The sequence below is a fragment of the Carettochelys insculpta genome, chromosome 4 (assembly GCF_033958435.1).
Source record: "Carettochelys insculpta isolate YL-2023 chromosome 4, ASM3395843v1, whole genome shotgun sequence".
In the NCBI taxonomy this organism is placed as follows: Eukaryota; Metazoa; Chordata; order Testudines; family Carettochelyidae; genus Carettochelys; species Carettochelys insculpta.
In genome coordinates, this window is record NC_134140.1 from 133,472,540 (window position 1) to 133,499,713 (window position 27,174).

At 44.9% G+C, this 27,174-nt stretch overlaps 1 protein-coding gene across 9 annotated transcripts in view; it reads left to right on the top strand.

The window, feature by feature from the left end:
* EPHA5 (EPH receptor A5) overlaps positions 1-27,174 on the top strand; it is a 313,288-nt gene that overhangs the window by 225,163 nt on the left and 60,951 nt on the right. For 4 of the 9 annotated variants that reach the window (XM_074993896.1, XM_074993899.1, XM_074993901.1 and 1 more), the window contains 3 exons: positions 5,892-6,016; positions 14,377-14,536; positions 22,213-22,318. In XM_074993896.1, coding sequence (XP_074849997.1) covers positions 5,892-6,016; positions 14,377-14,536; positions 22,213-22,318 — 391 coding nt within the window. Of the gene's footprint in view, positions 1-5,891; positions 6,017-14,376; positions 14,537-22,212; positions 22,319-22,773; positions 22,906-27,174 lie in introns of those variants that run through there. The other 5 variants (XM_074993897.1, XM_074993900.1, XM_074993902.1 and 2 more) reach the window with 2 other exon arrangements.

Here is a 27,174-nt window from a genome sequence, read left to right on the forward strand (position 1 = left end):
GGAAAGCAAAATGTACACTTGCAATTTCACAGCCTGTTACATTTTCTGTTTGTCTTCATTGCACATGGGATTTTATGGGTGCTCCAGTGAACATATATGCAAATGATGTAATATCCCCCTTTCACTTTGAGAATTTTGGTTTGAAGTTAGCATGAATACGTGGGTTTGTTTGTAAGCAGCCTCGGAAGGATCTATTGTTTACATCCGCTCCTTTGACATCAAGGCAAAGATTTAAATTAGAATTTCCTTCCTTCCTCTGCCTCCTACCCCATGTGCAAAAAATATTATTTCTACACATCCTGAATTGTACCCTCTAAATGGAACTTTTCAATGGAGGAGCTCCCTTTTATTAAAAAAGATATTGTGTTGTAGACTCAGTGACCTTTAAAAAGCAAGTTTCAATGTAATCCTTCTATTTTCCTGAGATCATGTAGCATAGTATCCTGTTGCAGGCTTTTAAGATGGAATGATTGCAGACTTTGTCTGACAGCTCACATTGAATTACATTTTGTTTGATAAAGAAAACTCTAAAATACTTATACTTCTTCAGCTCACAGCATTGTTATTTCAATGGGTTTGAGGATGCAGAATAGCTGTGCTATCATTCTGGCACCTTTGGGATTGGTTAAATAGACTTAATTGGTATTTATCATATGATTACCATTTCACACTTCTTTGGAAGACGATCCAAAATGGATACAGTTCCTGCCTTTCTAATTTACTTTGGGAGTTCACTTACACATTTTCTTATCTTGTTTCTCCTTCCCGGTAGAGTACAGTAGCTTCACAGTTGAAGCCAAACACGTGGGATGTTTTTACAGCCAGATATTAAAGTCTGCAAGCTAACAAAGAAAAGACAGGTTGCAAAGTCAGAGAGATGTCTTAAAGGCCCCCACCCCCAAAAAAAGGGGGGGTCTACGCTACGAAAAAAATTTGGCCTAAGATATGTAACACCAGTATGAGAACTATCAAAACAAAAAGCAGTCAAGTACCACTTTAAAGACTACCAAAATAGTTTATTAGGTGAGCTTTCATGGGACAGACCCACTTCTTCAGACCATAGCCAGACCAGAACAGACTCAATATTTAAGACACAGAGAACCAAAAACAGTAAGCAAGGAGGACTATGTAGCTGGAGTTGACTAACCTTAATTCAAATTTCTATTGGGACCGCACAGTAGGAGGCAGACGGGAGAAACTCGCCGTTGGCTTCCCTTACTACTTGCAATAGTGATAGTGAGGAGTACCAGGTTCAAGGGGGCGCTCTCAGAGTTCAATTTAGTGAGCTCCTATGTGGTGCATTAAATTGAATCCCAGAAGATCAACTGTGGCAGTGTTGATCTTCCACTTACTGTAAACAAACCCAAAATCTGCCTTGAGCCATCTGGTTCAGTGTGCTGGAGGAATCAGGTATGTCAGTTTCTGTAGCCAATGGTACACAAAAAGTGACGTGGCTAGCATAACACCTGACTTCCGCTGGCTTCTCTAACCCCACAGACTGGGACCTGGCAGCCTTTCAGTGTGACCTTGCACGAGACTCAAACAGACAGCTTCTAGGATTGGAATTGAGCATGTTATCAACTTGCCCCCTGCATCTCATTAGTAATGTGGCCATGCCCATCAATGCACTGTTTATTTTTCTTGGTGATTGGAGCAGGAATGGTACATTTTCTGTCTCGGCAAGGAGGTTGCTGGACTGGAGTTTTGTGCCAGCATTGGACTGCCTTTAAAATCCTGGAGATTTCCCAAAGTGTTGATGGGTTTGAAGAGCACAAGTTCCATTATTTTAATCTCTTAAATCTCTTAGACAAATTACAAAATCTCTCTCTTTTATTTTCAAACATACATCCTATGGCTGCCATTTGTGTGAAGCTAACTTTGAAAGTGAAAAGCAGCAAAAGGTGACATAAACCCATCACAAAATTTGCAGTCTCTTAAAGATCACCTGGGTTACACCTGATGCCCTTGGAGACTGCACTTCTGACCGTAGATCTCCAGATCTGGAGAGAGGTCAAGAAAAGAAAAGAAGGAATTATGTTTTGGCCCAGTTGTTTCCAGACAGACCATTTCCCAAAGAGAGATGTTGGTTGTATGGCATGTGACCAGCTCTTCAATGGGCATGAGACAAGCTGGCCTCCCTAAGCTATCAATTTCACATGGACCATGAGCAGCTTCTTCCTATTGTGCAAGAATTCATCATTTCTCTTCCTCTCTTTTGGTTAATATTTTCCTCCAGCAGTCACTCACATGTCACATACACACGTGTTGAACACATCATGTCCTCTTGTCATACACACATCGGGAGAGGATTTTGGAGGTTTTGATATGTTTGACGTGCGGATTCTCATTTGTACACCAAAAGCTGTTTATTTGTGGGGTGGAGGAGAAAGAAAACACAACTTCAGCAACAAGAGAGAGGATGGGAGCATGGGTAGTTTCAGGTGAAGCCAGAAGGGTAGATTCAGCTCCTTTTCCTGCCATCAGCTTTTTACGTGACCTTGGGCAAGTCCGTTAGTCTTCGTGTGAGATATGCCCAGCTGGGTGAAATGAGAAAAGGGTCATCTAAGAATACCACACACAAAGACAGGGGTGTTCGGAGGCTAAATGCATAGTCTGTTAGGTGCTCACGTGCTGTGGTAATGGAGTTCGTGTTGGTATGCAGACAGATGCCTGTTGTCCCGATGTTCTCACTGTTCCTCATTGTTACTTTTAGATCTGTGGGATTTTCTGTCGAGTTAAAAACCACTGGCACTATTTGTCTTGTGGAACATCAATCTCCGTCCTGGCTTCCTTCTGAATTTCTGTCATCGTTTCATGGAAGTTGCTGTGGCCCCAGTCACGCGGACAGCTCCGCACAGGCACACTAGAGACCTGGGGAAGCGATAAATGCCCCATGTTTTATTTTCCCTAGGCCATTCTGCAGGGGAGCTGGCAGCAGTTGGAAAAAGCGTTACTTTGAAAATGAACCATCAAATGAAGCATTTGCAATGCAAATGTGAGCTGTAAAGACAGCAGATAGTCAGGGAAGGCTGAATAGTAAAATTATACAGCTCCTTTAATTCGGCAGCTTCCCAAAGGCCAGCGCAAAGTTCAGTATGCAAACTGTAGGCTGGGCTTGCTGCCAGGGAGCCACCATTAAAATCCTCACCGCTTCCATTTGCAAGGAATGAATGTCACTGCAGCCTCCATGGCATTGCTACGGCAATGTTAATTAGAAAAATGAGGAACCAGTAAAGGTGGTAATGGCAGCTGTTGTATCCAGCACAGACATTTAGCTGCCTTGGAGCAGCAGATGGGTCTATTTTAACCAGTGTGCAACAGTGACTGTACCAGCTCTTTCTGCGAGGAGATGAGCATGAGTCTGGGAGCCCAGGTCAGCTGTCTCAGGCACACAGGACTCAGGCTGCTGGATGAAACAGCAGTGTAGAGGTTGGGCGTGGGGAGTGGGGACGGGGTCTCAGAGCCCAGGCTGCAGCCTGAGCCCCCCCGCCCCCCCACCCGGCTACCACTGCAGCATTCTACAGTTCTGCAGCCTGTGACCTGGGAGCGCACGTCAGAGGATGCAGGCTCAGATTTGCTGCAGCGGGGTTTTCTATTGCGGCACAGGCTGGCACACCCAAAAGTCAGTCACATGACCTACTGAATGCCAACACCATTTCCTGCAGCCCTGAGGTGACAGCAGCCAGGGCAGTCCAAAGGGGTTGGAGAGCACCCAGCAATCTGACTCCACCTCCTTACCTTGCTTCCCAGCCTAGCATGTGGCGCTGTTGCTATTCCCAGGTTTATCTTCACTGCAGTGTTAACTTGCCCATTGCTGCTAACCTGACTCCCATCCTCACACATGAATCTCCAGCTTGGCTGAAGGGACACTTCAAACTCAACATTCCTGGCCCCTTTGCAGGGGTGGGTTGCAGCTTCTGTGCTCAAACTAGTCCTGCAGAGGCAACTCTGCCGCTCTGGGCTACTTGCACGGTCACTGTGCTGCTTGGGTGTTAATCTGGGTAGGGCTGCGCTCGCTCAAGCAAAGCTAGAAGGATTAGCGTGATCTAGCCCTTCAGCAAAGAGGAGACCCGAGTGCATTCCTTAGGCCACCCCAAAGTTTGCCAATTATTTATGGAGCTCTTTCGGACAGAGCGCCTGGGAGGTCCCCTCTGGAGGCGAATTTAACCAGGAGGAGAATCCAAGAAGCAGTAGAACTTAGAGAATCCAGCAGTGCACACCCACCCCAAAGCCAGAGAACAGGCTGCCTCCTTACGCACATGACAATAAAGCAGACTCTGATTGGGTGGAGATGAGTGTGAGGTTAGTTACGTAGAGCAAGTGATGGGGAAAGGTATTCCCTGGCTTCAGATAGCATCAGGCATGGGGAAAAACAAGGCATTATTCCACCGTGCTGACTTTCGATCCACCTGTGCAGTTGAAAGCAAAATAAACTCCAAACAATGGCTGATTTTTTTAAAGTATTTCACTGGCCCCAGTGGGTGGAAGAAAATCTTGACCCGCTCTCTGCGCTGAACCACATGGATGACTCCTATCTGCCCCCAGTGCTTGCTGCCCCCAGTCCCAGTTCCCCACTGGCAGGTGGCTCTTGCAGAAATGCCATCCCTACATTGAACTTGCCCTACTACCAACTTTTTCTCTCCTCCCCCAACCCCGCCATCGTCCCAGCCATCCAGCAGAACTCTTCCACTCTCACAGACTCCTCGGCTCGTGTTCCCAGTCTGTCACTTCTGACTCCCTCTTACCACTGGCCTTCCTGCTCAGGATCGTGCCCATTGCTACAGCTGCTTGTCCGCTGTTTTTCTTTGCTTTTAGAAAACGTTGAATTTGGAAACTCCCTGCTGCCCTGCTTTACCCAGCCTCTGAGCTTGGCAGATGGTCTCCACTTCTTAGTTATCCCTAATGCTTCCAACCAGATCTCCTTCCCTTTCCCATCTGATCTGCCACTCTGTGAGCATCAGCTGCCTTCTTCCTGCCCTTCCTCTAAGAAAGATGTGGCTGGGAGTCTTGCATTGTGCCCTCTCTGGCTTCACTGACACAGACAAGCAATGGAGGCGAACAGAGACGTGCATCACAGCCCCACTTGAGGCAGCGGAGCAGGCCTGAGAGCCCCTTCTGAGCGATGCAACACGTTGGACAGGCAGCACCTTTGCCGTGACAGGAAGCATGCAGGATGTAACCTCCTTGGCCCCAGGAGCCGGCTGTGGGTTTGGGGGGGCGGGGGGGACTGGTGCTGCTGTTTACAGCTGAGCATTGTGCTGAATGGAGTGGGTGTGGGGCAGGGAACCATTCGTACCGTGAGAGGGTTGAAATATACTGACCCAAACTATGTATAATGGAAGCCACTGCAAGCCAGGAGGTGTGGCAATACCCACTCATTCTAGTGCCTATGGTGCTGAATTAGGTTCCTCTTACAGTGGTGGGTTTGGACCCAGATCTTCAGCTGCTAAAAATCAGGGTAACGCCAGTGACTTCAATGGAGCGATGCCAAATCATGCCAGGTAGGGATGTGACTCTTATTTAAAAGTGGCCCTGGCCCTTTTTAAATGTGATCAGAATCTCTTGGTTTAAAACCTTATGTAAATGATCAGGTACAAATTCTTCAGAAGTGACCTTTCCAGTAACAGCAGGTGGACTGAGACCTCAGGTCAGAATTCATCAGACACGATCAATGGGATTAGAGCCTTCCCCAGTGAAAATCACATAGCTCCATTGAGGTCACAGGAACAGATCCTCAGCAAAAGCAAATCCACATGGAAGTCCATGCACGTTGTGCTGATTTACATCAGTGGGTTACATCTATTAGTAGATTGCAATGTTGAATTTAATTTAGGGAATAAGATACTGTCCCACTAACCAGCCTCTTCTTCTGTTTTTCTCCTGTCTTGCAGCCCCATCTCCCATCAGTATTGTGAAAAAAGGAAAGATTGCTAAAAATAGCATCTCCCTTTCCTGGCAGGAGCCGGATCGACCCAACGGGATCATCCTGGAGTATGAAATCAAATATTTTGAAAAGGTGTGACTGGCTGATTGCAAAGCATCCTGAGTACCTGCTCTTTGCTGTCCTTCTTGTTTAACTGTAATTATCCTATGTGGGGAAGGGACTGAAGCAATGTTATGTGTAAATCAATGTCAGATTGATTCGGCAGCAAATGATTAGGAAGAGTTGAAATGCATGTGTTGTTTTCCATTAGCGTTCCACTTCTGTTGAACAAATACATTAAAACCAAGTGTCAGTTTCATCTTCAGGCTTATCACATTAAATTAAACACTACTAATTTGTTATGAATCAAAGGAGATTGGGACCTAGCATCTGTCTCCTCACTCAGAGCATCGGGCAATCCCTAGTCTTCTCATTGTGCACCAAAGCATTGGTTTTAAGGATCAGCTGGCATTTATTTCAGTGCACATCAAAATGCTGGCTGGGCCATGCCAATGTTCTTGTTGTATCTTTCTCATAAGTGGTGGTGGTTACTACTGGTTGAACCTCTCTAATCTGGCACCTTCATGATCCAGTGGGTGCAGAATCAAAGAATTTGCTGAATCACAGAAGGTCAGTATTGTCTAGCAGATTTACCAATGTTTCCACTGCTTGCTGGGCTCTCAGAAGATATGTGGGGCAAATTAGAACTAAATAACAGCACAGAACACTGAGAGCCAGGACTGGTGGCTGGAAACAAACTTTATGGGACCCCAGGAAACTTGGCCACACCTACGACAAGTGGACATTTGGCTAACTAAAATCATGCTGGACCAGAGTGTGCTGGACTAGAGAAGTTCAGGCTGTATTTAAGTGCATGATGGTAGAGTGTAGGAACTGTGGTCCTGGACCAGGATCCCCTTGTGGGAGGAATGGTAAAAAGTCAGAACAAGAGGACAGCCCCTGTACCAATTGACTGCCAGTGGCTGAAGTCCATAGGTTTATTACAGTAAGGACAGAGGATTGACCTGTGGCAAGTCCTTTTCTTGTCCTTTTCCTCTTTTTTCTGTCCCTCATTTCATCTGTCTTGTTTATTTGTCTTTCAGGCAGAGACTATCTTTTGCAGTGTGTGTGTGTGTGTGTGTGTGTCCTGGGGCATCTAGGCAAATGGGATGTACCATTGCACCAATGGCCCTGAGTAGGGACATCAGCACCTGGCCCAAGACACTTAGACAATGCACCTCTCATTGACTTCAGCTGGAGTTGCCGCCCTATATCCGAGGGTGAACTTTTAACTCTGGATCTTCAAAATGAACAGTGTTTCAAAAGTGCTAAGAACTGGGACGACTTTCCATTTCATTCAGGACATGTGCATTCATTTGGAGAAAGTCAGTGCCTCCTCAGTGTCTGCCAAATCCCCAGCTGAAACCTTTTTGCGCTTTCCAAAAAGTTTGGAATGTTTGTTTTCTTTTGCATAGTTCTCTTGATCCAGTGCCTCTGGGCCCCCATAAGCCCCTTCGCTGATGCTTCCTTTTACCTGGCTGGAGCAGGATGTACCTCATAGAAAAGCTGGATTTGGTGTAACTCCTAACCCAGTTTTCTAAACACAAAGAATTTGGATAAACTTCAAATGAGCATGTGAACTTGTCAGCGTTGAGTCAAATTGGACATCTGATTCTTTTGACTTTAGTTCTTCACTGCTCACAATTTTTAAATGGTTGGGGACAAATGGGATGTAGAAATGACAAGTTAGCCTAGTGGGGAGGAAAGCAGCCAGTACTACTGGCAAGGGAATAAGGATGGATTCTGTGAGGAAGAAGAGGAGCAGAAGGAGAGGTTAGATGGGCAGAATCGGGTTTCAGGGAAACATGTTCTTTAATCAGTCAGCCCACCAGTAGGTTTGGGCTCCCAGAAGTATTGGGTAGCCTAATGGATCCTGCCCTTGTCTGGTACTCCAGAGCTGTGAGCGTTTTTTTTTCTGGCTCTGCTATTGGCCTTCTGGTTGATCTTGAACTGATCACCTTCCCTGTCTGTGCTTCAGTTCCCCCATTTGTAAAAAGGGGAAGGTAATACTGCCCTCCTCTGGAAAGCACTTTGAGGTCCGCTGGTGGAAAGTGCTATTTTATGGGCGTGACAACCATCTCTTTCATCATCCCGCTCACCTGGCTTGACCTATCCAATTACTTTTGGCCATCACATGAACAAGTGTTTAACAGGTTTCCAGCATTTGTATATATTTGATTAGTCCACACATCAAACGTGCATGAAGTGCTGAATGTCCTCAATTCCCTGTAATGTCAACACATTCTGAGGCTGCATGGCTGCAGGGCTGGTTGGAAAATGAGGGAAGGCTTTTGCCCCCATGGAAAATCTCTTGTGTTTAGTGAAAAGATCTAAAACAGAAATAGTTTGATTCTGAAATGCCACTTCAGTATTTTGAGGAGTTCTAGTTTAGGTTCGTCACTCTCCCATTCTCTTCTGTAGGCCAGGTTCCTTGGTCAGACTGCATCTCCAGCAAAGCAAAAATGTCTCCCCGCTGATGCATCAAGGGAAGTCCTTGCCATGATGAATCATGGGAGAAAAAGTCTGTTGGGAAACTTAGCCCAAAGAGAAGAATAGGGGATAAGAAGAAAGCAAACTACAACTCCCATGAGACACTCTGGAAAATAGGCAAAGAAAAATATGGATGTTTTCAACTGATTTTTGTTTGTTTGTTGGGGACATTTTTTTTAATGAAAAATCAAAACTTTCAACAGAAAGCCCATGTCACCAAAAAGTAACTTCAGCTGAAAGCCCAGTTTTCTGCTGAAAACAATTTGAACAGAAAAATGTAGACCCGCCCTATTCAGTTCTGTGCAGGATTGGGTCCTTATTCCCTTAGAAGAGATTTGATTTGTTATTGGAGCCCTATACGTAATCTGTAAGCCTGCTGCTGATTTTGGATAGTTAGTGAAATTGAATGTAAAAATGAAATACCACTGGGCAAGTCTCATACAAGAAAAGCCGTGCAATTGTGATAATATTTCTCAAATTGCGTAAATTACACAGGAAGAATGCGAAAAGCTGTGTTTAGAGAATAGTGAAAACAAGAAGGTTGTCCTTTAACCCATTCAGTGATTGTTCTCCAGCGCACCAGCTGTGTGGCCATTGTCCACAGCATCAATACAATGTTAAGAAAGAGCCCAGTACAGTCAGCTGCACAACTGTTCTCTCCTCTTTCCACCCCCCCATGGATATCCCTGAAACACTCAGGAACAGTCAAGCCAAGGCCTCCTAAGTATATAGGCACCACAGCACCAGCCACAAGCTGGTTAGGGTGCTTAGAACTTAACTGTCACCCAGACAAGCCCTTCCTGCAACTGTTGCCGACTTTATCTTTGAAATTCCTTAGCGGAATGTAATTTTGCTCCCTTTTGGCAAAAAAAGTTTAAATCAGTGGAGCCCATAGACAGTGGGAGCCACCATTTATTCTGAATGATAACCAGGCACGAACACATTGCATAGAAAATAAAGCGGTTAGTTCACAAGCTGCAACGTAGTTTAAATGCCAAAATGTACTTACACTGAAAGTTGTGGTTTTAATATAAATAAATCCCCTTTTTATCATTCCCTGCCTCTCTCTCCGAAGAATCTCTCTGGGACAGAAATTTTAACACACTCCGCTTACACAAAGGGGGTCCCATTTTCATTCACTACCCAGTTGTTCTCCAAGGGAGCTGCTGGATGCTCAAACCTTTTGAAAATCTGACCCTGAGTTTAATTTTTCCTTATGTTGGCTCAGGTGCGTCCCTTTGTGCTGGATTATTTTATCAGGCATGCACTGGGCAGTCGTAGCACGGGACTGGATTTTACTGCAGGCTATAGCCCTACTCTGGACCAGAGCAGGGCTGTCACATGCTAGGGGGAAACCTTAGGGAGGGATCGTATCTCAGCTTCCCAGGGCTACCAGGGATGGTCCAATGCAGCTCTAGCTCTTCCCATTCCTTTGTGATGATGTCTGTCCCAGAGAGCATGTGGATGGGGCATAAGGATGGCCACACTGGGTCAGACCAAAGGTCCATCTAGCCCACTGTCCTGTCTTCCCTCAGTGGCCAATACCGGATGCCCCAGAGGGAAAGAACAGAACAAGTGATCATCAGGTGATCCATCCCTTGTTGCCCCTTCCCAGCTTCAGGCCAGCAGCGGCGCAGGCCACCATTCCCACCCATCCTGGCTAATTGCCAGCAATGGACCTATCCTCCACGTATTTATCTAGATCTCTTTAGAACCCCGATAAAGAGTTTGCCCACAGAGGGCTTAATTCAGGATAGGACCCAATGCCACCTCTCTAGTAAGTCCAAATAACAATGACATTGCAGAAGGAGAAGGCATTTGGATGATCAATTATCTTTTGATTTCAGTGTAGTCTCAGGAAAGTTTCTTTTTGCTCTGAAGAATCCCTCCCCTTCTTAGCCCCAGTAGTGAAGGGCTTTGATATGTGCATGACCCATTTGATGGGTCCTCCATTCTTTCTGACATGTTGATTGAAATGGAATTTTCCTTGGCATTAAAAATGGTGAGGCTGGGATGAGATATGAAGCAAGGAGCTAAGATTTTTCTGTGCTTGAAATAAACAATCATTAATTCTTTTGTAATATTACTTACCAATGTTATGCTGTGGTATGTTTTGCCTTTGCCTTTCAGTTGGCTGAGGTAGATTATCTTTGCTATTTTAGTCTACTGTTGTTACTACTAGTGAAGAGCCCATAATTAACAATGAAAAATATTTAGTGTTCATGGAAGTAGTTTTCAGAAAGATCACAACATTTTCATCCATACTACTCTCAAATGATTTTCTCATTGTTTTTGTTCTGCAAATTGTTCATGAATGGCTATCAGAGTTCCCTCTATTTTTTCCCATCCAGGTGTGGAATAATTTTGTTATGTGCACCAATGCATGTGCAGATTCTCACCACCAGTCGAAATACCCAGTGCCAGCTAAGGACCACTGTGGGCACTCTGCTGTGCAGCACTTGACTTTCTGTTGCTCAGCTCACAGGGATTGGCCATTGGCTCTTGGGTCTATTTGTAATTTGTACTGTCTTGGCCACTTCCATAAGTCATGTGATATTGTTTCTGTTATGCAGTTGGGACACTGAATCTACACTCTGCTTCAGCATGTGCCTAACTTTCCTCATGTTTGTAGTCTCATTGGCTTCAGAGGGAGTATGCAAAGACTTCATGTTACATGTAGGTCTAACCGTCTTGCTGTGTTAGAAGCCAGCTCTCTCATGTAGCTAAACAATGTAAACTAAGTATAAATTATAGAATGGAAAATTTAATTTGAAATTTTGCTTTTGTTGAAGCTTAGTATTTTGAATAATAAAGCTCATGCACTCAAAAGTTTGCTGATAGCAAACATAAATGAGCTGTGAATGTAATTGGATTGAAATGCGAGTCTGAATTTGAACTAATATTCATATCCCATTCCCCCCACTATGCATTCAGCTAATTGCTATGTCATTCTTAGCACTCCTCATTTGTCATTTACTTAATTTGCATTCTCTTGCCATGCAGCCCTGTACAACGATACATTGAGAAAGCATGCTCCCATGTTTGAGAAAATGAAAGCTCGAATTGCATTTTTAAGAGAAATAACTTTCAAAAAGAAAACAAGACAGCTTTTTTTTTTTCATTTGTGTCCAGCCGAGCCTCATTAGTGGGGCAGACAAATTCTCCACCATTTAATTGTACAATGGTGCAACCTAAGTTTGGAGTTTTCTGGTGATCACTAGAGTGCTTGATCCAAAGCCCTTAAAAGTCGGTGGAAAGACAATGCAGGGCCATTGGCCTTTCTCTCTCAACACAAGAAAAATTAATACAGTGTATAAAGTCAGTCTAGTCCTTCCTTTAAGGCACGGTTGTCTTCACTGAACGTAAGAGTCACAAAGTAACAACCATACAAAGTTATTCCCTGGCCAAAATAGGCTGCAGGGAGTGTTCCCTGTAAATTGTGCTCTTGGGTGGCTGCCCAGGAGAGATTTAATTGTTGCCCAGCTGATTGGCAGAGTGCCCACAACCACCCACAGCTGGCAGCGTGTGTTCTGCAGCTGGTGTACAGCTGCACATGCCTCGGTGCATATAAAATTATTCCACACATGGATGAAAAAATAGAGGAAACATTGGCTGCAAGGCCTCCAAGCCAATCCTTACGCATGCCGTGCTCCCCCTCTTAAGCTAGCCACAGTAACACATACCTTCTTTGCTCAACTCGAGCCACTTGATTACATTCAGACTCATTTGATCTGTCACAGGTAAATTTCCAACCAACCTTCTTGAACCGTTGATCATTCTGTGACAGACACCCATTAACTTCAAAAGATGTTGGCTCAGACCTTAAAAAAGCAGTCTAGAAATAACATGCTTATCTTAAAATGCCATCGTGGAGATTGAAAGAGATATAGTAGTTAAAAAAAAAAAAAAGAAAAACAACCTGTTTTCAGTGTTGTTGCCCTTAATTTACATGATCAGATGCAGATTGTTTAGTACAGTAAATATTTCTAGCGGTAATTACCAAACATTTAAGTCTGATGTTAAGTCAGAGACGACCACAAACTGCTCATTAACACTAAAAACTTATTTATATGCAGAATTATTTCTGCACATTCATTTCAAAGGTACTCACCACACACAAGAAGTGAGTATGTGTATTTATACCAAAACTTTTCTGTTAGTCTATAAGGTGCCGCAGGACCCTTCGTTGCTGTATTTATACCCGTATATAATGCGTATGTTTGCAGATGTCTATGTCTGGTTTTGTGTATTTGAGTTTTGAGATCTTCGGCTGGTATTTCTAACCAAGAATAAAATCTAGATATGACCCTGATTTTCATGTTCATTAAGTCCACTGGCAAGGTACACTGTGCCATATAAAGGGGCTTACTTTATGGCCTCTTTGGGTACATCGAGACTACCCAGAAGATCAACCCAGTCAGGGCTGATCCTCCGGAGTTTGATGTTGCACTCCTGGTAGAGATGCATGAAATCAAACTATGTGGGGTTGGCTGTCTAAATATCACAAGGAATAAGGGAGGTCAATGGGAGAAACTCTGCCGTTGACCTCCCTCTGTGAAGACGACCAGGTAAGTTGATTGCAGATAGGTTGATTGCATAGCTAGAATTGTGTACCTGCAATCAACTTACCTGCCTAGCGTAGATACAGCCTTTATATTACCAGAAAGACGTAAAATGTCCTTCATGTGACTCAAGGACTGTGTCTCCATCTCCCTTCACTTTGGCCCTGATTCTTATTTCCACTGTCTTGGCAGTGCATGTATAAATGATACGCACTTTGCAGTCTCTTTGCACAGCCAGAGCAGCGTAAAGTGAGGGCCAGCCCCCTCCTCTCGTGATTGACACTTGAGCAAAGTTGATGGAAATTGCTATGTGTGGAGACAGTGGTGTTTTAAGCCGGAATTAAGACTTCATTTATAATGGCCAAGTTTCCATTTTTGTTGAAATTCTGCATCGGAAAGAAAATTTAATTTTGTGTGTGTGGAGAGGAGCCGTTAATGAGAGAGAAACTCAGCCCCTTTGGTAGGTCACTTCCCAGGCTTGTAGGAGATCCAGGGTCAAGTCCCTGCTGTCTATCACAACCAAGCTATAGAAAGGGTCAGTCTCTGATCCACTGGAGGTCTTCTACTTTTGGGAGCAAATAAATAAATATCATGCAGCCCATGGAACTCTTTGCAGGAGGTGTTGTGATGGTCATAGCTATCTGAGGGTTACAAAAATAAAAGATTTGATAAGATCATGGATAGGTCTATCAATGGCTAGTAGCCCAGTTGGGCAGAGAGGCAATCCCATGCTCTGAGTGTCCCTCGCCTCTGTGTCAGAAGCTGGGGGTGGATTACAGGAGGTGGATCATTTGATGATGGCCCGGTTCTGTTCATTGCCTTTGAGGCACCTGGCATTGGTCACCGTCAGAAGACAGGACCTTGGGTTAGATGGGCCACTGGTCTGACCCAATATGCCCATTCGTATTTTTGTGGGTCCCGCAACCACTGGGCTGTTGGCTATTCTGGGGGATGGACATCACATATTTTCCCTCGTCAAAATGAGAAATTCCATCCTGGACCAGAGAAAGCTTTGGTTTTAAAACATCAGCATTTTCCAATAAAAAAACATTTTGTTGAAAAAAATGCCCAACCAGTTTTATTTTACATCCTTGTCACCCCAGAGTAAGTGATAAATAATATGAGGGGCAATAGAGAACTGGACCCCATGTCTTTGCAGTATGTAGTGATCACATAGGTATTTGTGGGACAGAAGGTCTCATTAATACATGCTCCATCGTTCTTTCTAAACATATTGGTATGGTTGTTGCTATTACTATTGGCACTGTGTTAATTAGCCTTTATATTTTGCAAGTTTTGTTGTTTGAAATGCTTGATTTTTTGCATTTTTGGGGGAAAAAGGATCAAGAGACCAGCTACACCATCATCAAATCAAAAGAGACAACCATCACGGCAGATGGCTTGAAGCCAGCATCAGTGTATATCTTCCAGATCCGGGCGCGCACAGCAGCGGGGTATGGCAGCTTCAGTCGAAGATTTGAGTTTGAAACCAGCCCAGTGTGTAAGTCATTTTAATTAATGTCAGGTCATGTCTTGGAAATGGTTACCAGAAAAGGGTTAGTGGATCAATATCTTTGCAAGGGATTCTGTCAGACTCCCTATCATCCTCTTTCTTTCTTTGACCTGATCCGTTTGGGTAAGAAACATCAGTTATGCCATTACTGCAGGTTGGACAGGTGAACATATTGTTCTCTCTTTCCTTGTTTCATTTTGTCCAGAGGGAGATGAAAAATCAGGGTGTCTTTAAAGTTAGGAAACTTGTGAAGCTTACTGGTTGGAGAATTTCTTTTTATAACTGTCTCCATTGCATTGAAGTGTTGCCATTTACGCATTACGCATTGTGTGGTTGGGTTTGTCCTGCATTCTTCTTTCCATGGAAATCTTGAACATTTGTGCCAGGGCTAAAGAGAGGCCGGCAGACATTTCACCAGACTCCTGTACTGTTGTAAGTCTCTTAACATAATCTGTGGAGGATTCTGAGACATTTCTGAAATACCTTTTTAGAATATTGCTGTAGAAAAGGGTTCTACGAGAAATACCTCCCACCATCACTGATGCTGCAGCAATAACAGAAAGAGCTTTGACACAGAGGCTATGTATATATTTATATATTACAGGGGTTTGTCAACAGACCACAACTGCCAAGCAGATCACAAGAGCAATCTGCTCTCTCTACAGAGAGTGACCGAACTGCTTGGCCACTCTATCAGAAAATGGCCAGCCTGAAGCACATCAGACTGGACTGCCCAGTGTCCTGGAAACTCTGTCTGTAGTCAGAAGGCGTCCTGGAATGTCCAAACCTGCTTCCTATTGACATATCTCTGGCAACAGAGGCGTTTGTCCTTGTGGTAACCGGTCTACAGCTGTCGATAAAAGTGCTGCATTCTGTTGACTTACCGTCGACAGAATGCTTTGAGAATCTGCACTCTGCAGGTTTTGTCAGCAAAAACCCCTCTCGTGCAGCCATAACCTTTAAACCGATTATTGACGTGTTAAAATCTTTCTGCAGCAAGCCAAATAGGTGAGGTTGCGAATACAGTTTCCATCCCCACTTTAAAGTGCTTTTAATTTACCAAAAGTTAAAACATGTACTTTAACTCCAACAACAGCAAGAACAAAGCCCACTCTGTTTAGGAAAGGGCTGCATCTAAAGGTCTGAAACATGAGCACTGGCATGGGAAAGGGAAAAGTTCTCCTTGAAGACTAATTATTTTATTTGGCTTATAACATATTTCTGGTTATCTAAAGTTTGAGCATCATGAGCATGAATACCAGGTGTTTTTGTTGGACTGTTTTCTACCCTGTTGTATAGACCTATCGCCTGCAAAGGTATTTTATTCTGTATTTAAATGACCCAGTTCGGTCTTGGTTCAGGACTTAGGTTCCTTGGTGTTAGCAAAATGATGTAATAACATCACAAAGTGGTAATAGATAATAACAGATATAGAAGAGGTTAAAATTTGGCCTGTTATGGTCTCACTCCTGTATACACTTAATATTTAGCTCAACTTCAGTGGCACAAGGCATGTGCTTAAGAGCACAGTAACCCTCTGAGTTATGTGAATTCAACTTGTGCGTATCTTACATTAACACGAGTTGAAATTAACAAGGGAATTGCAGAGGAAACCACTAGATGCGTGTCATTCACATATATATGCGAACAGGCTCCTGGGATCCCTCTGTTCCCATCAGTGCTTTTTATGCCTGTACACTGTACCAGCATCTCTGCAGCCCCAGGTGAGATCCCCAGCTGGGTGGCGGGGGACGAGCCAGCCCCATTGCTGGGAGCCAGCTTGGGCAAGCAGCTACACTGGCAGCTATAGCTCCAGTGAGCTGCTGGAGCAGGAGGAATCCTGGGCAGCCCTGGGGCTAGTAGCTGGCGTGTAGCAGAGCCCCACCATCAGCTCCAGCCTTGGGGGATCCCTAGCAGCAATGGGGCTGTCAGCCAGCCGGGTGGCAGAGCTCGGAGAAATACTTCTTGTCCCTCTTTTGCCAGTCCTTTGCAGTGGTGTCCGTGATAATTTTCACTGTCAGAAAACATATACTCTGTGTACCTATTTCAATTTGTACAGCTGACATTTATTCATCTTTGGTATGATCTGTATGCAAGACAGGTTTCATGATTTTAATATTCTCTTCGGTGAACAGCAAGGCATGCTGTATGTTTTCCTTATAAATTTACATTCATCAACTGTTTGATTACTGCTTCCTTGGTTCATTTAAAAGTCATCATCAGTTCGTTAAAAAAAAGAGACAATCTTGTCATTTCAGGGAGAGTTGCCTTTTACATAATATCTCTGGAGTCAGTGGCTGAGCTACAGGTTAAAACAGCAGAGTGCTGCAAACATTAATGCAATAAGAATTTTCTATTTAATGTATTTCTGATTGCATTAACCACAATAATCATGTCCTATAAGTAGAAACCAAACCATATTATTCTGGAAAATAATTCTGCGTTGTGGTGGGCATGATCTGGATGAAGTAGAAAAGTTTCTAATTTGGAGCAGTTCACTAATCACATTTCAGAATATGAATCGGTAACATACTGGCCCTTTGCTGCGCAGTTGGTCCAGTGCCACAATGACCTAGTATCAAAAGCCAAAATAATCATAGTTTTGATGGACTTTTCTTCTAGTTCTTGAAAATACTCATTGTAGCGCTCAAAACAATAGTACTAAGATTGTAACATGACATAACATTATGAAGTTTCAAAGCACTTTGCAACCAGCTGCATGGGGGTATGTGTGATATCTCAGTGGTTAGTGAATTGGCCATGTAAACCCAGGGTTGTGAGCTCAGCCCTTGAGGGGCCCTTTGAAAGATCAGGGGAAGGTTAGATTTTAAAAAAAAAAAAAGGACCAATGATGGTGATAGAGGGCAGGAGAGTGAACTTGATGACTTCCTGAGGTCCCTTCCAGTTCCACAAGATACATATATCTCCTTGTTTCGTTAATTAATTACTTTACAGGCCCCTTTGGTTGAATACTCACATTTTGGAGATGGGAGAAACCTGAGGCACAAGGATTAAGGGTTTAATGCAAAACTCACTGAAGTCAATGGAACGACTCTTAATTCAGCAGTGCACCTTATTCAGCAAAGCACTGCAGCATTGACTTACATGACACTTTGCAGCATGTGCTGAACAGCTCTGCTGAATAAGGATGGGTTTTAAGTACATGATAAAATGTTTTACTTTGCTGCAGCCCATTGATTTCAGCAGGCTTTGCAATAGGCCCTGTGGCCTGGGCGATTGAAAATATTTTGGTGCCTCACTCTCATTGGAATCACTGTGAGGCAGGCACCTAAATGCCTTTGACGACTCGGGCCTCAATGCCTTTCCCAAGATCACACCCATAGTTGGTGCTGAAGCCAGGAACACAATGCAGATTGAGGACTGGACACACACGGCAGAGAGCAGAGCTCTAGTTGATGCTGTTTTCTGTCTACACAGGTGGAAAAGGAAAGCTCTGCTCTTGCTTTCATGGGAGCCTGTGTGGGGAAGGGTTCAGGGAATCCCCCTATTCCACACAGCCTGAGCTGCTCTCAGACTAAGGGTACGTCTAGACTACTTGGAAGATTGAACTGGTCAGGGTGGATCCTGCAGATTTTGATTTCATGTTTCTGGTACAGAGGCGTGAACTTGAACTGTCTGGGGATGGCAGTCAATCTCTTTACTTCTCTGTCATCTGGAGTAAGGGAGATCAGTGGGAGGTTTTCTCCCAGTGACCTCCCTCTGTGAGGATGCCCAGGTTAGTCGATTGCATATAAGTCAATTCTAGCTGCGCAATTCCAACAGCTAGACTTGTGTATCTACAGTCGACTTACCGGCTTGGTGTAGACCAGTCCTCGGTCTGTCCATCTATAGCACACGGGAGTACTGGGAGAGATGGGCTGCTACCAGCTGGGAGCATGGACCGCATGTGGAAGAGACGTGACTGGTGTGGGAGAGGAGGCAGGCTAGGGCACGCCAACAGCAGCTGCCAGTGAGAGGACTGAGGGGTGTGTTGCAGCTGAGCGGAGCAGCAATGATGGTCCCACCTGGACAAAGTGAACCAGCAGTTTGGAATCCTGCCATCTGCCAGCCAGGCTCTGGGAAGCACAGAACATCTGGCAGCATCCCAGCTTCCCCGCCCACTACACCCGTGCCTGCCGAGGCACACATGGAACGGTGCTTCCTGTCACTCCTCCCGTGTGTACGGGGGTGGGCCCTGCATTTCCCAGGGCAAGAAACACAGCCTGGTTATTTGTGGCATCGAAGCCAAACGCTGCCATCTTGCAGCTCTGGGAGAGAGAGAGCAAGAGGGCAGTGGGGGGGGGTCACATCCTGCTCTGATTTTTTGCAAATGAGAGCTCTTATTTCAAATCCACTGGTGCTGTCTGGTCTCTCCAGCAGCCTGGCTTGCTGGTGGCCTGCTGCTTTCCTTCCCTCTTCTATAGCCCTAGACTGCAGCCTTTCGCTGCAGTGACCGGCCCCCACTGCTGCCTCTCCCCCACCACGCCGGTCCCCTTCTTTCTCCTCCTCACCCTCTTCCTTTAGCTCTTTTTAAGACAATTAAAAACAGACCCGCTACGCATTTGAAGTGCTAGTAAAATCTGTAGGTGATGGTGTAAGTTTTGAGTAGCTAGACAATAAAGAATTAACATTCTTCATTATGACATCATTGACTGTACTTTAGTTGGGCTGTATTATATGTAATGAAATGCCAGTCGGAGAGTTCTAGTATAAAGTGCTACTTGGGAACCCATTGCAAAATCAATGTTTAATACATTATGGATTTTTAACTTTTAATATTGGGCCATATTCAATTATTTTATAGCTTCCATGAAATTAAGGACTCAAGTCTGCATCTGTCTTTTCCTTGAAGGCTGCTTGACTGCACAATCAATTTCTGCTAATGTGTGAGGAGAACTTTCCCTATATTCATACCCTATGTGTGGCTGTAATGAATCCCATCATGCAAAATACACACACCTCCTAGAGCTGGAAGGTCATCTAATCCAGTCCCCTGCCCTTTTGGCAGGACCAAGAGACATTCCTGACATCTATTTGCCCCAGTTCCTGAGTGACCTCCTCAAGGATTGAGCTGACAACCTTGGGTTTAAGGAGGCCAATACTCAAACCACTGAGCTATCCCACCCCATGTTATATATTGGAGATAGACTTCTCCGAGAACTGGAAGGGACATTGGGAGGTCATGTAGTCCAGTCCCCTGCCCTCTTGGCAGGACCAAGCACTATCCCTGACGTCTGTTGGCCCCAATCCCCTAAATAGCCTCCTCAGGAATTAAGCTCATAACCCTGGGTTTAGCAGGCTAATGTGCAAACCACTGAGGTATCCCTCCCCTGAACTCATGGGGATGACCATGCCACCATGAGCAGCCATGCCTGAGGAGCTCTCTGCATGTCAATATCCTACGCTTTTAAGAGGCATAGTTACCTCTCCATCAGCACCTCCCTTCTCCAAGGCACAACCAAGAACACGTCTGAGATCCAGGCTGTAGTATAGCCAAACACAAGAGTTCCGAAAAATGTTGTGATTGGCTTAAAATTAGACTTGGCAGGATTAGATTCCTACCAGTACATGTTAATAAGCATCAATCTCACCCTGCATGTGCAGACCAACAGAACATGCTTCCATCTATGCAATTTACTGATTGGCTGAATCAGGAAAGTGCTGCTTGAGAACACATTAGAATTTGATGCTGGGATACTTACCTGGTATATTGTGACACACGATATTGATAATTTGTGTTTAGCAGTTATCAAGCTGTAACTTTTTGAATCTTGATGTCTACTCTCACTAATTAACTGTCTGACAGCCCTGTCCCCATTGCTTGACCACACCCATAATTTCCAGCAAATAGATAAAAATGTACAAAAATTCTTGAATATTTATATTATCCATAAACATGATGCATAAACATCAAATTCTGCCCAGCCTAGTAAAAATTCTTGCCATTTTATAAAGTAGCAAATATGGGTTTATTTTTCTTTCCTTTCTGGGATAGAAGCCCTTACAGTTCACATTTTCAAGCTCTTCTCTGCATCCACAAAGGCTAGAAAGCCAACTTTTGCCACCACTTACCACAGAGATCCTACAGATAGCTTCTGTCCCAAATAGACAGAAATACAGTAATAATATTAGTAAAGAAAGTATGTTAAATACTGTCATTTTTGATATTTTTAATGGTGACCATTGTCTGTAAGGTTTATACTAAATTTTGTCTGGGATAATCTACTGTGGTGCAGTAATTCTGATTATCTATTGGAACTAAAGCATTTAAGCTAAAATGTAAATATGGTTCAGATTACATTTATCCCCAGTTAGGAAGATAATTAAAGTTTTCTAGGCAAGCCATTCACCAGAAGTTCATATGGCTTAAGGCCAAAATGAGACAGCTTGAATTAATTTTGAAATGCTTAAATTTAACCTCAAGTATGAGACTAGCTACTGGTTGAAGACTAACAATGTGTTCCCAAAGAGTTGACATTTTTGTTATGGATTTTAAAAGTGCTGAGAGGCCCCAGCCAAGACCAAGACCTGATAGTGTTAGTTTCTGTGAAAACACATAGCGAAACAGTTCCTCCACTGAAGAGTTGAAAATCTAAGGGCCTGTCTTCACCACTTGCAGGATGAATGGGCAGTGATTGATCCAGCAGGGATTGATTTATTACGTCTACTATAGGCATGATAAATTGACCACCGAACACTCTCCCATCAACTCTAGTACTCCACCAAAATGAGAGGAGTAGGTGGAGTCAAGGGGAGACCATCAGCTGTTGACTTACCCCTTTTAAAGTGACGCAGTAAACAAATCTTACATAACCTTCAGTTATGTTAGTCACGTTGCTGAAGTTGCATGGCTTACATTGATAGCATGCAGTAGTGTAGAGCACATCTAACTGGACAAGGCAAAGATTAAGTGTTATTATGATCTCAGTATCACAGATGGGAGGCCAAGGCACAGGGATAGTAAATCTGTTACCGAAGGTCTCCCAGGGACACACTGGATATACCAGGCATTGAATTAAGGTCTCCCAAGTCCAGTGTCATAATCACATGACAATCCTTCCTCTGCAGAGCTTCGTGGAGAGGGATTTTTGAAAGGACACAATCTGCAGGCAGTTCTGCTTTCCTTACAGGAAACAGAAACCAGCCAAAATATTAGTCTTCAGAACAGCTTTATTCCAAAGGGCACCAGCTGGCCTTGTGCTAGAGATGTAATAAAGAGTCCTAAAGCTGAGGTAACAGTATTCAGTCTTGTCATGGCCAGTTTATCTGCCTTTTATTTGAGAGATTTTGTTATGTCCCTGAGCTTTGTCTTTGAATATCCAAAAAACAAAACCAAACCAATAAGAGCTTTCTTTGGTGCCTATCTCTTCCCTCACTGACTTCTAGTACTACATAACCAGGAAAAGAGATTCCGGTTTCCCAGTTGGAAAGGTAATTTCTCTGTCATTTTGATTAGGAGGGTAAATTAGTTTCCAAAACCGGAAACTTTCCCCACCTCCATTGAAAAAATTAGATAATGAGGAAAAACCACCCAACCAACAAACCTGTGAGAGAATTAACCGATTGGTGAAACCACACTGTCTCTGGCATCCTTGAAATAAAGACTCTTGTGAGTGCTGGCTATGATTTTAACTTTAATCTCCATTTTCTGTTTCCCATCTCAGCAGTACCTGCCTCCAGTGATCAGAGCCAGATTCCTATAATTGCTGTGTCAGTGACAGTGGGAGTGATCCTGTTGGCAGTCGTTATTGGTTTCCTTCTCAGTGGGAGGTAAGAAAAGAGGCTATGAATTTGTTCTTTTACAAACTTTGACCTGACTGATTGAGAAGCACAATTGGGAAAGGCCAGAAAATGATAGTACCAGTGCAGAGTGCATGGTGACTTATAAATATGTTATGTCAGAAACACACATTGTCTGCTCATATGTGTAATTCATTTCCCAGTGATGTTCATCTCTGTCTAAATCAGTGTTCTCCAAACTTTGGGATGCTAAGAAATATTTGGGTGACTTGGACTAGTTCCTTGCGGGTGTGTGAAAGGAACAGTACCCAGCCCCCTGCTGGCCCCAGCTGTACTTATACTCTACCCCAAAACCAGCTTCAGTTCCACTCCATACCCAGTTCCACCACCAGACCAGCCATACCTCTGTTTTGCCCTCTGCTGTGTACTCAGCCCAGCTCTGCCCTCATTCCCTCTCTGCCTCTATCTCCCCATCCCCACTTCAGTTCCAGCTCTGCCTTCAGCCCAGTCTCCTCTGTTGACCATGTAGTTATGGAGAAGGGTGTCACTTGAAGAAAGTGAGTGTTCCCGTTGACTTCAGTGACTTGAATTGACTTCAGTGGGGTTCTTTGTGTTGCTGAAAACAGACAGATGGTGAAGTACATGGCTGGATTGGAGCCATACAGTTCTTGACAACTCCAGCTGAAGCCAATAGACATTTCCAATGCAAAATGAAGAGTGGGATTAGAAAATCGATAATTTCTGTCTATATCCATTTTTATTGTGGCCCTCATTTTTCATGGATGCCAATAAACATGATACGAGACATTTGTTCATATGCTATGTAGTCTCACTAGGGAATGAACTATCTTTTTAATGAACTCCTGTCAATGCACAGTGCCATTTATTTTTTATGACAGCCATGAAAGTATTAGTGTCCTTCATGCAAAGTAACAGAAAGCTTTGGGCCCACATCTGTGGATTTCATGGGCTCCCTTCACTCCTCCTGTCACACAACCCCCGCATGCAGGAGGAAGTAGGGTTTTCTCCTTGATAGCTGCACATTACAGCAAAACTATGTGTGTGGTGTATTGTCTATATGGCACTTCTGGGTAATGGTGACTGGTTGTAGGAAGAAGAGCTGTAAAAGAAGGCAGCAGAACCACAGCAGGGCTATGGGGTGTAACAAAAGAGACAGGCTTTTCCCTAGGGAAGACAGAGGGTCCCAGGCCCAGCCGGTCCAAGCAGGCGTCACTGCAGGCCTATGACAACTCTGAAGTGTGCTGTTTGTTCCTGGGTCCCAGAGGTAAGTGTCGAGTGCCTGGCCGCCTTGCCCCAAGGCCAGATTTTGACATGTGCTTCTGAAGGCAGTTTCCACTTAGTTTAGTTCAGGGAACTGTCTGAGCTAACTCTGGCCGATGGGCTTACTTTTTATGGGGCCTTACGCAAACGAGCCCCCACCCACCTATGTGGCTTCTGCTGGGGATTTGGGCTTCCCTTCCCTCCACCCCCATGCTCCTCCGCATGCAGCTTGTGCCAGGGGCCTGCACCTTCCCTGGGGGACTTTGCTGGTTTGCGATCCTCATTCATTTCATCTCCCTCTCCTGTGTTAAAAGGGCTTCCGTTAATGTTTCTTCATGGCTAATATCCCTTGATATATTTCTAAGTACTCTCTGCGTTGCCCATATTTCCTCTGGCTAATGTTGATACCGTCTGCTGTTTTGCCACGTTCATCACCACTGACTGGGATATTTGGTGGGGGAGGAGGGTCAGGGGTGCTCCCTCCCTTCCCTTCCCACTGATCCACACTTTGGGGACACAAGGCATCTCCAGTCCCCCCGGAAGGCTCAGGGTTCAGCATGTAGGTGGGTGGGTGGGAGCAGAGCCACTGGTGGGGCTTCTCTGGATTTTCTCTGCCCTCTGAGGTGGAATCAGCCAAAGAACACTCATTGAGAAATGAAGGTTTGCAAAGGTGAGTGGAGATCTCGGGCAGCCACCCTGAGACACCTGCAAGTGGTTTGGTCTTCAGCAGGTTTGCAGTTTCTCTGCACTGGGGAAAATCAGGCCCTTTCCAGGTCCCTCAAGTCAGACACTCTGTAAGTCAGGCAATAAACACCAGTCTCTTTTGAAATCTTGGCTTCAGGGTGGTGGGAGGTGGCCAGATCGGTAGCTAAGGAAAACAAAACCTCTGGTTTCTACTGTAGGATGGGGAGCCCTGCCTCTCCCATCTCAGCAGAACATGCCTGGGAAATGACAGGAATTAAAACACCGAGGGGCCAAGGCTCGGCTGGTGTAAAATCCAAATGGCCCTCCCACTGACATGAGTGGGGATATAACAGATCTCAGCTGCGCAGAAACTTCCTTTTCTGCACACAGAGGGTTACAGTGAAAGGCAGGAGCAGCCTCCCCATCCCGCCCCTCCCCCAGAAAAAAAATGAATAGAAACCCTGTTTGCAAAGGGTTTTTACTCAGCTCCCAAAGAAAAGTCTGGCATAACATTTGGTTCGCTAGGTCTTAGATGCAAATTTAGCCCCTGCTCAAGGGAAGACCAGGCAATCCTTCAGCTATGACTGGTGGAGAAGCTTTGAGCAGCTTTTTAACTGTCACAAGTTCACCTCCCTCATTAGCAAAACAACTTCATAATCCCAAGGCTTGGATAGCAGCTTCTCCTTGCAAATGGTAAAGCCTGACTGGTATTTTGAGTGCCTCTTGGTAGTAGAAAAGTAAAATAAAACACAGGGAACCCAAAAGCCAGTGGCCAGTTTTGAAATTAAAGTAAATTCTGAGGCGGGAGGAGGCACCACTGAAAGCAGAAATGCCACTAAAATATTTCAGTCATGCAGCTCTGTCTGGAGAGTGACTATCATGTTGGGAAATTCCCAGGATGATAAATATATGCCAAGTCACGGTGTAATTCCTTTTTAAATCTGTTCACCCGTTTCAGGATCTGTAAGATGCTTTGTCTGTTACTCATTGACACATTCCAGTGCCTGGCACCAAAGGGCGTGCATTTCCTTTTCAGATTCCTTCCCATTCATTATTTCAAGCAGGACAGACTGTTTGAACTCTAGGCATTGACTCAGCTGGACTTATCCCCTGATGTGATTATGCTCTTGCTGCTGCAGGCTAACTTAGGAAAGATCAACCCACAGCAGACCCAACAATAGAAATTTCCTCTAGGTCAGTGACTAAAAGCAATAGAGCAGCCGGAGGGTAGGACAGCTCATGCAGCTTCTTGCCTGAGGGTCTCTGCTGCTCCTGACTGATACAAGTTGAACTTCCCAAGTTGGGCACCCTCTGGACCTGACCAGAGCCACATGAGAGAATTTTCTGAATGATGGGAGGTCAGTATTGTCTAGCACATTACCAACACCTTCACTGCTCACTGAGCTCTTAGAAGACATTTAGGGGTAAGTTACAGCTAAATAAGCACACAGAACACTGAGAGCCAGGACTAGGGGCTGGAAATAAGCTGTATGGGACCCTGGGAAACTTGGCCACACCCATGAGAAGTGGACATCCAGCAAACGAAAACCATGGCCAACCACAGGTTTTGCTAGATGAGACTGTGTCGGAGCCTCTAAGAATTGCAGCTGTCGGATGAAGAGTTTTTGCATCTGGCTTTCAGTCAGTGAGGTTAAAGCATGAAAGCCAAAGGGGTGGCGTTAGGGAGTTGTGAGAGAGAAGAGGGAAGTGGAAGATCTGACTTCAGCATTTTGAATGAGGGGTCTCAAATACCTATTCCCTCAATTGCTACCAGTGGGGAAGGACAGAGGGCCTGTAGGAAATGGCTTCTACAGCTGGAGCAGCATCCCCTAGTTTGAAGGGCCATAGCGCCCCATATGGTAGATGTTTTCACACCTCCTTTTATTTGTCTTCTAGTGTCTCTGCCATTCCTCTCGTCTTCCCAGTCAATGTAAATAACAGCTTGTCTCTTCCCATTGGCAGCCAGCCCTAAACCAAAGGTCAGCTACCCCGTTAGTCACTGTGGCCTTTTCACACACCAGCCTCCATCTGTGGAAAAACAACTTGTTCCTCAAGTGGGAGGTTCCTGGGAATTGGAAACCGGGTGTGCTTTCCCCAAAACAATTAAGCTGCCCTGCGGCCCTCTTCTACTCACTCAGGAAAACGCTCTGCAAATAAGCTGCCCTCTGAACAAGGTCAGAGCTGCTGAGCAAAGCGTCTGATGATTATTTTCATGAACTGCTCTTTTATTTGGATAAAGAAATAGAATAAACTCTTAGCAACTGCGTGACAATCAGTCCTGCACATTAGAAGGAAAGCTCGTTACGTTAAATCTTGGCTGCTGATGAGTTAGATAGAGGGCTGGCTTCGAAAACCACTGGGAAGCTGGGCATAGGCACTGGCTTACGTAATAGCTAGTGGCTATCCTTATGGGTTTTTTAGGGTTGCCTGCGCTTCTCACAAGCCGGAGCCATTTTACAATGACCAGCCATGCTAACTTTTGCTGAGCTAGAACTGTCTGAACGCCCTCCCTGCACCCCAGAAACCACCAACCCTCACGGAGTTTCCCAGACTCCGTCCAAGATGCAGGCAGTGCAGCTTCGCTGCATGGCGCTTCTCGCCAGGAGGGTGTCCTCTCTCCATGGCTCTCCTGCAATGTGTGGTCCCAGCCCTTGCCCTCAAATAATCCCTGGCAGCATGGCGGGGGGTGGGCGAGGGGGAGGCAGCATCTTGGGATTATATGAGGGCAAGGGCTGGGACAACCACCAGTGCTCCCTGTATTTTTTTTTTCCATCCATATGCAGAATAAATGTTGCTGTGTGCACTGAGACGTGTGTGGACCTGCACAACCAATAGAAGCATATGCTGCTTGCAGCTGCTTGCTGTGGGCACTCTGGGAGTCAGCTGGGTGGCACCTGGATTTTTCCTGGGTGGCTACCCAA